Source organism: Galeopterus variegatus, unplaced genomic scaffold, assembly GCF_000696425.1.
Source record: "Galeopterus variegatus unplaced genomic scaffold, G_variegatus-3.0.2 Scaffold2410, whole genome shotgun sequence".
Classification (NCBI taxonomy): domain Eukaryota; kingdom Metazoa; phylum Chordata; class Mammalia; order Dermoptera; family Cynocephalidae; genus Galeopterus; species Galeopterus variegatus.
Genome location: NW_007728521.1, coordinates 278,687 through 293,254, shown reverse-complemented (window position 1 = coordinate 293,254; position 14,568 = coordinate 278,687). Strand labels below are relative to the sequence as shown.

General features: G+C 35.7%; 1 protein-coding gene across 2 annotated transcripts in view; it reads left to right on the top strand.

Annotated features, from left to right (window-relative positions):
- Window positions 1-1,028: 1,028 nt before the first annotated feature.
- AP3B1 (adaptor-related protein complex 3, beta 1 subunit) overlaps window positions 1,029-14,568 on the top strand; it is a 254,762-nt gene continuing 241,222 nt past the window's right edge. Inside the window, exon 1 of one of the 2 annotated variants that reach the window (XM_008581623.1) lies at window positions 1,029-1,100. In XM_008581623.1, coding sequence (XP_008579845.1) covers window positions 1,044-1,100 — 57 coding nt within the window. In that variant the 5' untranslated portion in view covers window positions 1,029-1,043. The remainder of the gene's footprint in view (window positions 1,101-14,568) is intronic. The other variant, XM_008581622.1, reaches the window with a different exon arrangement.

The window sequence follows — 14,568 nt, the reverse complement described above, 5'->3', positions numbered from 1 at the left end:
GGTTGGGGTGTCCTAAAAGTTGACACTTCATTCCTCTTCGTTGCACACTTTGCCAGATAACACTGGTGGAGGAGAATGGTGGAACACTCTTGGGGAGAAGAAAAGGGAAATTAGCAGAAGAAAATTATTTTCCTCCCTTTTTGGCTTGTATGTACGTGATCACATTTCTTTATTTAGTTCCTATCTAATTACTCCCGCTTTTTTTCTTTCTTATCCCCAGTAAGATTTTTAAGGTTCTTTTAGATTTAGGTTTTTTGTTTATGAAAGTAAACATAGTCATTAAGAAGAATAGGAAAATAGCAAAAAAGTAGAAGAAAAAAAATAAAGTCACTTATGTGGTTCTGTTAATTTTTCTCTTTTTTCTGTTACCTGTGCAGTGTGAAAGGGCTTGAGAAATTTTAAGAAGGGATTCTAAATTCATTATGGTAAACATTTATAGTATATTTCATAATTGTATATCCTCAGAGACAGTTTGTATATATTGCTGTCTCTACGATTTATTTATTTTCTAGCTGTATTTTTAATTAGAGAAAGGTCATTGTTTTAATTATTTAATTACTTTTTGTCTTTCATTAGTGGTCTCCAATGCATTTAATTTTATGAGCTGTTTGGAAAGTAAGAGTAATTTTTTTCTATAATAAATTTTATTGCCTCTGTTCTTTTTGAAAAAAATTTGCTTAGCTTTTTTTTTTTTTTTTTTTTTTACTGCAATGACAGTTTGTAACATTTCACTCCTGTAGTAGTTTGGTAGGGTTGCCATAACAAAATGCCACAGACTTGATGGTTTAATCAATAGAAATTTATTTTCTCACAATTCTATACACTAGAAGTCCAAGTTCAAGGTGTTGGTAGGTTTGTTTTTTTCTGAGGCCTGTCTCCCTGGCTTGCAGATGGCCACCTTCTTGCTGCAGTTACTTAACATTGCCCACAGTGCTATTTCTAATTCTTATGAAAATGATATCTTTTAAGTGGTTTAATGTAAAAATCCCAGTATGGAATTTTTTTTTCTTCTCTTTTATTATAGGAATGAAGACCTAAAACAGATGTTGGAGAGCAACAAAGATTCTGCTAAATTGGATGCTATGAAACGGATTGTTGGGGTAGGTAAAATACTAGATTATGTTGATTTTTGGAAAGTGGACAAGTACTGATATATTACATTAAATATATATTAAATATCAAATCTAACATCTCATTTGCCCATTAATATTAAGTAACTTAGAATTTCCTGCCTAAAAATGTTAAGGAAGGAAGTATTAAAGTGTCAAAAGTCAAGAAACTTGGGTTCTAATTTCATCTTTTTTCTGCTTCAATTTTCTTATCTCTAATATCAAGATATTTCTCCTCTGAGATAGAGGGAGTTAAACATTTTGAAGACAAAATAAGATGATATACAACCCTATTTTGACTTCCTACAAAGAGGCATACTAAAGTGTTTCTTGTCATTTCATGACCTAAAAATTGTGTGCATACTTTCCTCTTTTTCAAATTGCATTACTACGAGTAGAAACACTTCATTCAGTTTAGTAGCCTAGAACTTCTAATACATATTAATAAATTTAAGAGCATTCACCAGTTTTCAGTTGTAATGCAAAACATAAGCAATTGATTAATAGTTACAGAGGAGTTCTATTGTCAGAGAGCTAAAGATAATACAGTTACTAATTATACATACCATTGTTAACAAAATATTTTTGTAATTTGTGTTGCACTTTCTATTTTTTCATTTGATTTTTCACATTCATAGGGAAAAACTGGCTTAATTCCAGTGGATGTCTGATGCCAAAGAGTTCTGGTTTTGTTACAGTGGAATGAAATTCACCAATTTATTTTTCTTATTACTCGTATGATTTTTTATTATCACCATTGCTGATTTTATTTAAAAAATGTAATGTATTTGCATAATTTCACAAACTCTGTTGTTATAAGGTGACAGTACAGCTGAAATAGTGCTGTTTTCCAGCAGACAGTGCTACCATATCTATGATTTTTTATTATCACCATTGCTGATTTTATTTAAAAAATGTAATGTATTTGCATAATTTCACAAACTCTATTGTTATAAGGTGACAGTACAGCTGAAATAGTGCTGTTTTCCAGCAGACAGTGCTACCATATGATAGCTTGAAATTTCCTTTCTTTTCTTGATATATTAAAGTCCAAATCCCATTTATGAAAGCTGGTTATAGGTATCAATATGCTCTGTAAAAAAGTGAGGTGGTATGAAAATTAAATGTATGAAAGTCAAGGACTAGTTATATCTGTAGAACACCTATAAATGACTTGATCCTTGCTGTCAGGTTTATGTCGTTTGGCATTGTAGGGGAAAATTTGAGGGTTCTATTGTAAATTTTTCATTTGTATTGCTTTATACTTAATACTGTTTATGGACAGTCAGTTTTTGCTTTGCACAGTTTTTATACACATGAATTTCAATTACCACTGTATAGGTAAATAACACCAGTCCCCAACAATACAGTTCAAATTTCACTTACCTTAGGTTCACTTTCGTTAATTGAGTAATTATATAATGAACAAAACTTTGCTGCCAGCACTTCAGTTCACAAACCACTATGTAAATTACACATGTGCATCATGATCAGTGAGCAGTGATGCCACCTCTTTCAAAATCTGTCAGTGATTGCTCACTGTACATCTGTTACTCAGTTTATGCACAGACAACAAAGTATTGTTGTGCTGCCTCCTTGATTCCCAGTGAGAAATGCATGTGATATTTTATAAAAATGGATTATTGAAAGGGATTTGGTCAATAAAAATGAAAGTGCAGCAAAAAACGAAAAGCGATAGTGCTGGAAATAAAATTCAGATAGAAAATACATGGAGTTAGAAATAGTTGACTGGAGGGCTGGCCCGGTGGCGCACTGGAGAGTGCGCCGCTTGGGAGCGCGGCGGCACTCCCGCCGAGGGTTCGGATCCCATGTGGAGACCGGTTCCTGCTCACTGGCTGAGCGCGGTGCGGGCGCAACACTGAGGGTTGCGATCCCGTTACCGGTCAAAAAAAAAAAAAAAAAAAAAAAAAAATAGTTGACTGGAAATATTGACGCTACCAGTTTTTGAGACTCTAAGTATGTACTGGAGGAACTTAGTAAAAGTGAGCTTATCAGCATAAATGAGGAAAGTGGTTTTGACGAAAAGGATGAAGATGTCTCAGAGGAAGTGATACTTGCAGAAAACTTCACATTAATTAAAGGAACTCTAGGAGGTAATTGATAGAATTGAAAGTGCAAAGGATAAAATGTTGGGAGCTGATTCAAACTTATAAAGAAGCATGGTAATTGCCAAGAAAAGATGGTTGCTCAGTATCATAACTTAAGTGTTGAGCAGGAGGCAAACCCTGTTCAAACTACTCTTGATAAGTTAATTCTCAATATTTCTAATGTTTTAAATTATAGTGTACTGAATGAATACTTATTTTACTATTTTTTCATTTTCCTATACATTTATAACTGGCGGTAAGAGTTATTAATCTCTTTATCTTGTTTTTAGTTTGAGAGAGCAGGTCAGGACAAAATTTGTGTCAAAAATTTTAAAGGTCACAGGATCAATTGTAATATTTCCAGTGGACTATTAAGATTGCTTTGTGTGGTTTCAGCCTGCATTCCTGCAGGACGTAGTCCTGTACTACCATTCAGAGCAGGGACTGCCCTTAATTATTTCTTTAAATTTTGCTTCCTACATCCCATTAAGATAATTTATTTAACTCAAACCTGTAATACTATTGGAATTCTTGATTCAGAGGGGGGAAAAGTATGTTAAACAGTCTTTGGATAAAATTTTAAAAATCTGAAAATGTGGTGGTTTTCTCTATATTCTTAAACTGAGGAAGAAATAAAAATCCATGCTCTCATAATCTGGACTACTGAACTATCATAAATATAATTTAAAGAAATGTAGTTTTCTCTATATTCTTCTCAAACTGATGAAGAAATAAAAATCTGTACTGTCATAATCTGGACTATTGAACTATCATAAATATAATTTAAATGTAAAGAAATCTAAATGTGCCTAATAGTTGCCTAATACATGCCTAATAGTTACCAACTGTCTCTTATTAGAAAGTTGTATAAATGTACATTTTGAACTTGATTTTTATTAGAAAATGATTAGTAATTTAAATTATTATATAAAAATGATGTAAATATCACTTATTATACAAGTGATATAAATATGTATTCATACATTTTCAAATAATGTTGAAGTATAAAAAGTAAAAGTTTCATCTTCCAAATAAGCTTTAGAATCAGATAATCAACTTCTATTAAAAATTGTTTTTGGGGCCGGCCCGGTGGCGCACTGCTACGGTGCTCTGCTTGGGAGTGTGGCGGCGCTCCCGCCGAGGGTTCGGATCCCACATACAGACCGGTTCCCGCTCACTGGCTGAGCGAGGTGCGGGCGCAACACCGAGGTTTGCGATCCCGTTGCCGGTCCCGGTCCAGTGTGGGTGCGACACTGAGGGTTGCGATCCGTTGCCGGATACGAAAAAAGGAAAAAAAAAAAAAATTGTTTTTGGATTTTGATTAGGATAATATAGAATTTATATGTTCCCTCCTACGAAAAAAGGAAAAAAAAAAAAATTGTTTTTGGATTTTGATTAGGATAATATAGAATTTATATGTTCCCTCCTTTCTTCCCTCCCTTCCTCCCTTCCTGTCTTTCAGTAGTGTTGTTTTATAGTTTGCATCATAGAGGTCTTGAGCATTCCTTGTTAGATTGATTCTTGTGTGTTTTTTTAACTCTTGGTTGCTATTGTGAATGGTCTCCCTCATTTTATTTTTGAAATTAATTACTACTTGTGTATAGGAAAACTGCTAACGTTTCTGTGTTCTTTTATTTGGCCTCCTCAGTGAACTCTGTTTTTAGCTCTGTCAGTTTTTCAGTTCCTTTTCTTGAAATTTTTGGCTAGAAAATGACATCACCTGGAAGTTAGGATAGATTTATATTTTCTTTTCAAATATTTATATCTCTTATTTATTTTTCTTATGTCTTTGCTGTACCATGATGTTGAATAGTGGGGATGTTGGAAGGCATCGCTGTCTTGTTTCTGATTTTATTGGAAATATGTCTAATGTTTTACTCTTGGAAATAATGTTTCCTTAAAGAATTCAAGTAGGTATATTTCTGGGTTGGTCTGTAGTTTTCTCCTTGTCCTTTGGTGGGGTTTTTGATAAAGGTTCAGCTAAATTCATAGAATGAGTTGTTATCTAAGCTATCTTGGCCTACTTCAAGGTTGCAAAGATCCACCCCACCCCCACCCCCGTTTTCTGTTTTTAGCTTTTAGATTCAGGTCTAGGATCCATTTTGCATTAACTTTTATGTGTTGTGTGAGGCAAGAGTCAAGGTTTTGTTTTTTCACACATGTATATCTGATTTTGCTCACACTATTTGTTTAAAAAGCCATTCTTTCTCTACTGATTTTCAACCTTCAATGGAAATCAGTTTACCATATATGTATGGGTCTACATCTGAACTCTCTCTTCTGGTACACTGATTTTTATAGCTGTTGTTTCACAAGTACCTCTCTCTTGATTTCTGTAGCTTTAAAGTAAACTATCATATGTCCTCTAATCCCAACATTGTTTTATTTATTCTGTATCCTTTGTGTTTCCATATAAATTTTAAAATTGACTTGTCTGTTTCTGCAAAAAAAAAACCTACTGGGATATTGATTGAAATTGCATTGAATTTGTGATCAATTTTGGGAGAATTGGCATTTTAACAGTACTTAGTCTTATGACCCATGATCACGATTCTTTCTTTTTTCTTATTTAGATCTTTAATTTCTCTCAGCAGTGTATTGCAGTTTTTAGTGTTAAATTTTAAGTTCTGTTGTTTTGTTAATATTTTCCCTAAATATTTTGTATGCTATTAAATTACATATTTTTATTTATTTAAAAAAATTTATTTAGTTTTTGGTGGCTGGCTGGCATAGGCATTGAACCCTGGACCTTGGTGTTACCAGCACTGATGATATTTTTAAATCTCAGTTTTCAACTAGCAACTGTTGCTGGCTAGTTCACTATTTTATTAAATAAGTTATTCTGCTTGAAATTTTTTTCCAGTGAGCTATTATAACAATCATTTTTCCTCCTTTACTTTTGTTTAGTTTTTTATTTGCTTTCTAATTACCATGGTATTTCTACATGGAAAATCTTAATATCATTTAAAAAATTTTATGGTCCTATGTTTATGTGTGTCTATGTTTATGTGTATTTTCTGTTATTCAAGGGCGGATGTTTAATGTCTTTCTCAGATTAGTTCACTTATCTTTGTAATTATGGGATAATGAATAAATTTGAATCTTCTTTGATAGTTGAGACTTTAAAAATTCCTAGAGTTATTGATATGTATTACTTCACATCCATATAGAACATTAAACATAATTTCAAAGTTCCAGATATTTTGGTAAAATAAAAACAAACAAAAAACAAATACAGGGCCGGCCCGGTGGCGCACTGCTACAGTGCGCCGCTTGGGAGCGTGGTGGCACTCCCGCCGAGGGTTCGGATCCCACATGCAGACCGGTTCCCGCTCACTGGCTGAGCGAGGGGTGGGAGCAACACCGAGGGGTGCGATTCCGTTGCTGGTCCCGGTCCGGTATGGGCGCGACACTGAGGGTTGCGATCCGTTGCCGGACACGAAAAAAGACAAAAAAAAGGAAAAAAAACCAAAAACCAAAAAACAAATACAAATCATACATTATCGTTGTAGAAAAAAATGGAAAAAGTCCATATAAGAAGAAGAAACTAACAGCATAATAATTTTTACTGTTTTGAGTTGATATTTATAATAAATAGTTTGGTCTAAATCATTCTAGATTGATTGCCCATCCCTTGCTTTCTCCCTTTCTTCCTTTAACAAAAAATTCTTTAGTTCTTTGTGTGTTTTTCTGTGGTGTTGTTATGCATCAGGACCAGTTCCTGGTTTGTAGGCTTGGGATTTTACTGGCAATGTAACATCTATAGAACCTTAGTGTGTTTTCTATTTGTTTTGCTCTAGTGTACTCTCTGGAATACAAATCAAAGGGTTGTTTGCTTTCTATTTCCCCATTTATTCTTGGCTACTGATTCTTAACAGTTGCAACTGGATCTGGAAACCTGTAGAATCTCCCTCCCCTCCTTTTGTTACCTGTAACTTAACCAGTAGTTATTTATAAATTAAAAATTCTGAATTTTCTCCTCATCTTTACTATTGCTGTGAAGAATAACCAGTTGAATGTAAGAAATTAAGCTCCATTTCTCTTTTTCAGCCCTGAGTTTAAAAATTAGTGTGGGGCCGAGCCTGTGGCGTACTGGGAGAGTGCAGTCCTGGGAGTGCAGCAGCACTCCCGCCGCGGGTTCGCAAGAGTGTGGTGCTGATAACACCACGTTCTGGGGTCCTCGTTCTGTATGGGCCAGCCACCAAAAAAATAAAATAAATAAAATAATAATAGTGATACAAAATACAGTGGAATTCTCAAGAGTCAGAGAAATTAAATGCCAGCATACAATGGGCCAACATCTTTAAGGTGCTTACAGGAAAACCAAATGAAAAGTCAAAACCAAAAATTCAGTGTCTAGTCAAAATGCCTTTAAAAAGGAAGGTATATTGGGCCACCCCCGTGGCTCACTCGGGAGAGTGCGGCGCTCCCGCCGCGGGTTCGGATTTTATATAGGGATGACCAGTGTGCTCACAGCATTCACTGGCTGAGCGCAGTGCGGCCGGTCTCAAAAAGGACAAAAAAAAATTAGTGTGAATTTTTGGATCTAGATTATCATTCAATATTTTAAAAATAACATGAGCAACATACAAAAATCAGTCATTTTAATACACCACATTAATGGAATGAAAGGGGAAAATAAGTGATCATTTTAATATGTGTAGGAAAAGCATTTGACAAAATTCAACACCCTTTCATGATAAAAACATTTCACAAACCCAGAACCAAAGGAAACTACCTAAACGGATTAAAGGTCATGTGTGAAAAACACAAAGGTAACATCATATGCAATGATGAAAAACTGAAATCTTTTATGCTAAGATCAGGAATAAGACAAAGATGTCTGTGTTTGACACCCTTATACAACACAGTATTGGAAATTTTAGAGCAATGAGGCAATAAAAAGAAAAGGCATCCAAGTTGTAAATGGAGAAGTAAAGTTATGTTTGTTCACAGATAACATTGTCTTATATATGGATAACCCTAAAGATTCCACTACTGGCAACAAAAAACCTGTTAGAACTGCTACACTGATTTAGCAAAGTTCCAGGATAAAAGTCAACACACAAAAATCAGTTACATTTTTATATACTAACAATGAACAGTCTGAGAAGGAAATTAAGAAAATAATTCCATTTATAATAGTATTGAAAATAATAAAATACTTAGGAAGAAACTTAACCAAGAAGATGAAAGACATGTACTCTGAAACATTACTGAAAAAAATTAAGGAAGACACAAATAAATGGAAAGACAGCTTATTAGAGGAGCAGATTATTTGAGAAAGACTAGATATACAAGAGAAGAAATATGAGAAATATGTCTAATTCATATTCTTAATGAGATTTGAGGGGACATGGCATTTTTTGGAAGAACAACAACTTTGGACTAGGGAAAAAAGCTTTCAAATAAAATGTCATTACCAAATTTAAAAATATAATGGGAGAAAGTAGGATAGTACCAAAAATTCTAAATCTAATTATAATGTCAGCTCAAAAAGTTTTCCCAGAAATCAGAAGAAAGGAGAGATCAATTTGACAGGTGAGAAGACAGAGACATGAAGGATGGATCCAAAAAAATGTAATATACACATAATAGAAATGACAAGAGAACAGAGGCAGACAGGAAAAAGAGAAAATAAATAGGAAAATAATAGATTGTAACTGTATTAGTCAATTTTTGTTGCTTATAACAAAATACTTAAAACTGGGTGATTTATAAAGAAAATGCAATTTATTGCTTACAGTTTCTGAAGCTGGGAATTCCAAAGTCCATCTGGTGCTGGCAACAGTGACCCATGGGTCTCACATTGCAAGATGGTGGAAGCAGAGAGAGCAGAGCAGAGAGAGAGAAAGGCAGATTCTCCTTCTTTTAAAGCCTTCAGAACCACACCACTGACCACCATTTTTAATCCATTCACTACTGCACGGTCCTACAATCCAACCTCTTCAAGGCTCCACCTTTCAATTACCGTAATAGGATTTCCCACCCTCTTAACAGTCACAGTGGAGGCTAATTTTCTAATACATAAAACTTGGGGGACACAATTCAAGCTTCAGGGAGTTTTGGGGGGACATAATTCAATCCACTACAGTAACTTATGGGTAGATAGTTGTTTTGTAAAATATCATCTTAAGTGAACCACACCATGCAGAAATTTGTTGCAATTTCTTGTGGATAGTACCATATCTGAAATAAAAAATATACTGGATTGACTCAATAGCACAATGTAGATGACAGAAGAAAGAGTGAGAAGTTGAGGACAGATTATTAAAAATCAGTTAATTTGGGCCGGCCCGGTGGCACACTTGGTAGAGTGCGGCGCTTGGGAGCGCGGCGGTGCGCCCACCGAGGGTTTGGATCCCATATAGAGACTGGTCCACTCACTGGTTGAGCGCAGTAAATAAATAAATAAATAAATAAAAATAAAAACCCAGTAGAACTGAAAGGAAATATAGACAGATTCACAATTACAGTTGGAGACTTCAATACCTTTCTCTTAAAAAATCCATAGAATGGGGAGATAGAAAACCAGTAAGGATGTTGAAGACTAGAATAATGTTATCAACTAATGTGACCTAATTGACATTTATAGAGCACTGTACCCGATAGTAGCAGCACATGCATTCTTTTTACATGCAAGAAAGACTGTGTGTTGGGCCATAAAATCAATTTTAACAAATTTAAAAGAATCAAAATCATATAAAGTATGTTATTTGACCATAATGGAATTAAACTAAAACCAGTCATTGAAAGAGGTCAAGAAATGCCTTAAATATTTGAAGATTATAACTCAAACTTCTAAATAATCCAGTAGTTCAAAAAAAAGTCACAAGGAAATGAAAATCCATGTATCAACATTTGAGGGATTCAGGTAAAGTAGTGCTTACAAGGAAATTTATAGCAGTAAAAGCTTACATTTGAAAAGAAAAATTTTCAATCAGTGATCTAAGCATCTACTTTAACATAGTAGAAATAGAAGAGCAAATTAAACCCACAACCTAAGGATAGGAGTTTTAAAGGTAGAATAGAAATCAGTGAAATTAGGTACAAAAGAACAGTAGAGTAAAACTGGTGAAGTTAAAAGCTGGTGCTTAGAAGAGATTGATAAAATTGATAAACCTGTAGACAGAGTGACCAAGAAAAAAAGAGGACAAATAATCATCAGGAATGTAAGAGGGGACATTACTACAGACCGTGTTGACATTAAAACGATAATTAGGGGGCCGGCCCGGTGGCGCACTGCTACAGTGCGCCGCTTGGGAGCGCGGTGGCGCTCCCGCCGAGGGTTCGGATCCCACATACGGACCGGTTCCCGCTCACTGGCTGAGCGAGGTATGGGAGCAACGCCGAGGGTTGCGATCCCGTTGCCGGTCCCGGTCCAGTACGGGCGCGACACTGAGGGTTGCGATCCGTTGCCGGACACGAAAAAAGACAAAAAGGAAAAAAAAAAACGATAATTAGGGACTATTTCAGGCATCTTTATATCCATAAATTTGACAACTGTTGAAGTGGACAAAGTCCTTGAATGACAAGTTATAAAGTTCACTCAAGAAGGAATAGATTACCTGAATAGTCCTATATCCATTAAAATAATTGAATTTCTCATTAAAAATTCTTCGAACATAGAAAACTCCTATTCTACACATTCTCTTAGAAAATAGAATGTTAGAAAACATTTCTGAATTCAATTTATGAGCTCAGTATTATCCTGATATGAAAACTAGACATAAGCATTATAGGAAAATTAAACTGCATCCATATCCCTCATGAACATAGAGGATTGGAGGGAGGACAAATCAATTAAATCTCCCAAACTACAAGACTATTGGGCTAAACCTATGGGAGGTGGAACATTGTTGTTGAGGCTGAGGCCACCAAAGGTCAAAGAATGAAAACCAAGTAAAAGTCATGTTATAAATTACAGAACAAGTATCAGAAATTGGTCACTCTTTCAATTAAATGTGGGCAACTAGTGAATGTTTTTTGGAGAGCTCTGGAATTCTATCCCTACCTTCAGTAGGAGTTGTCTTAGAGCCTGAGAGAGTTTAGAACTACAAGTGACCTTGTGCCACTTCCTCAACTTCTGCCCAGTTAGCTACCTAAACATGACTCGCTTTTTGCCTGAGAATCTGTCTTCCCTTCTCACCTTTTATCTCGAGTCACTGCAGCTTTTTCAAATAGAAGGAACTTCAACCAGATAAACATAAAAAGGAAATATTTCCTTAGGCTTTCCACCTATATAACTTACTTTCCCCACAGGGTCCAAATGTGGCTTCCCTCAGTTCCTGTGTTCCCCATTCTGGGGAAAGGAATTCAAGGGGACCAAGAACAGGGTTTTACCTAAAGTAGAAGGGAGAAGGGGTGGGAGAAATATGTTACCTAAGAATATAAGGAGGAGCACTGGGAAAGACTGCTCCATTTCAAACTAAGCTTCTGGGAATCTTAGAGTTTCTTTGCTGTTTCTTCTTATTTCCATAACTTCCACATTTAGGATTATACCATGTCTTGTCCCACTGTAGTGACCTCATCCCTTTCCAAGTGCATATTGTCAACCAGACTCTCTCTTGTATTCTCCTGTAGTCTCCATTCTTACATATACACCTGCCTTTTCAACATGTCCAAAACCAAACTCTTGGTTCCTCATCTCCCAAAAAACCCTGCTTCTTCCACAGTCTTTCTCATCGTAGTAAACGGTAATTTCCTTCTTCCAGTCATTTATTTGTCATCCTTAATTCCTGTTTTTCTCTCTTAACCCATGTATAGTCTATCGGCAGAATAAATCCAAAGTCTAGCCCCTTCTCACTTCTCTCACCATCTCTGCCCTGGATAAATCACAGTAGCCTCCTAACTGTTTTCCATATCTCGTGGTCAATTTTTTATACTGTGACTGGAAAGATACTTTTAAAATTTGAGTCTGATGATATCTGTTCTCTGCTCAAAACTCTCCAGTGGTCTCCCATTTTACTCAGAATAAAAGCCAGCTCCTTTTACAATGATTTATACATCTCTGACCTTGTCTCCTACTGTTTTTCCCCCTCACTTACTCTAGTCTGGTTACCCTGGCCTCCTGTTCCTGGAACATACCATGCCTAAAGCACTATTTCCCTAGCTAGTCATATGGTTCCCCTTCTCTCTTCCCTCTGGTCTTGCTAAAAGAAAGACCTTTTCTGACCACCTGCTATAAAAGAGCAATTCCTACTTTTACCTCAGCTCTTTCCATTTCCTTTAAATTTTCTCCATAGTACTCTTTGTTACCACCTCACTTATACTCATTTGTTTATTGACCCTCACCCCCATTAGAAGGCAAGTGCCACATGGGTAAGGAATTTGTATTGTTCAAAGCTGTATCCCTAAGGCCTAGTGGGGTCCCTGGCGTAGAGTATTCTCTCAACAAATATTTGTTGATTGATTTTTGATTGAATTTGACTATGGGTTTTTTCCTCCCTTATATATTAACATCTTTTTGAGTAGCATTCTATAGAATAAAGTTGGGGTAGCCCTGGAATAGGGTATACTAGGATCTCTGACTTTAGGTAGTCATTGAATGACTTAATGGAAGGAGCCCTAGAGAGCATTTAATCCCCCTCTCTTCTTATTTTACAGATGAGGAAATTGAGAGAGGGAGGTGTACAAATCATACAAAGATGTTTTAGCTGCAGTATTTTGTTAACCTTCTGTAATGCTCAACAGGTTTCACAAAAATACACAAATCAAAAGAATGTTACAGGTAAGGAAATAGAACGTAAAAAGATTTACTTGTGTTAAAGAATATTTTAAAGCTATCATGTAGAAAGGCCTTATGAAAAATTTCTAAGTGAGATTATAATGCTTCACATATCACATAGTATTATTTATTTATTTATTTATTTTTGGCACCTGGCTGGTACAGGGATCCAAACCCTTGATCTTGGTGTTATCAGCACCATGATCTAGTTGAGCAAGCTAACCAGCCAGCCTTATCACATATCTTTTTATGTAACATTTGTTGAAAATTAATAAAGCTAATACTTTCTTTTTAAGGTGGTTTGTTAGATATGGTGTATAATTTCTAAATAATCCCTTTCCCCCAAATTATTCTGTAGTTTGAACTTCATTTTGTGGTTACCAAAGTCTAGACTATTAAAAGACATAAAGATATATTCTGGGAATGAGATAGAAGGAAATGGGAAGGAGATATAAAACTAAAATAAATGTAAATATAAGATAACACATAGGAAATTCCAAGTGCAAAGTAGAGATTAAAAAAACTCTAGAGGATGCTGCAGTTGCTGCCCCTACTGGTGCCGCCAGGCAGCCACCATTGTTGTGTGAGCAGCCCGCTGCCACTGGAACTATTGCTACCATGTGGGCAACCCTTCAAAGCCACCTCCATAATCAGCACTGCCACAAGGGCAGCCTGTTACCACAGCAGCAGCCACAGCAGTCATTTTGTCCCTGTTTGCAGATGACATGATTCTATATATAGAAAAGCCTAAAGACTCTCCAAAAAAGTAAAATCTTAGAGTTGATAAGCAATTTCAGGAAAGTTGCAGGATACAAAGTCAACATGTAGATATCAGTAGCATTTTCATGCTCCCAACAGTGAACTAGCAGAAAAAGAAATCAAGAAAACTAGCTCATTTACAATAGTTACCAAAAAAATAAAATACCTAGGAATCAATTTAACAAAGGAGGTGAAAGATCTCTACAAGGAGATCTACAGATCACTGTAGGAAGAAATTAAAGAGGACACAAAAAGATGGGAATACATTCCATGCTCTTGGATTGGAAGAATTAACATTGTGAAAATGTCCATACTACCCAAAGTAATCTGCAGATTCAATACAATCTTCATCAAAATACCAGTGACACTCTTCAAGAAATAGAAAAAACAATCTGACATTCATCTGGGACAACAAATGGCCCTGATTTGCCAAACCAATCCTGAGCAAAAGAAATAAAGCTGGAGACATAACATTATCTGACTTCAAATTATAATACAAAGCTATAATAACTAAAACAGTGTGGTACTGGCATAAAAACAAACCCTCGTACCAGTGGAGCAGAATAGAGAACTCAGAAGTCAACCCACAAACTTACAGCCAACTGATCTTTGACAAAGGCACCAAGAACACACATTGGGGAAAAGACTGCCTCTTCAATAAGTGGTGCTTTGAGAACTGGACATCCATAAGTAGAGGAATGAAATTAGACCTGTACATCTTGCCATATACCAAAATCAACTCAAAATCGATTAAAGACTTAAATATAAGACCAGAAACTACAAAACTCCTAAAAGAAAACATAGGGGAACACTTCAGGAAGTAGGGCTGGGGAAAGACTTTATGAATATGACCCCCAAAGCACAG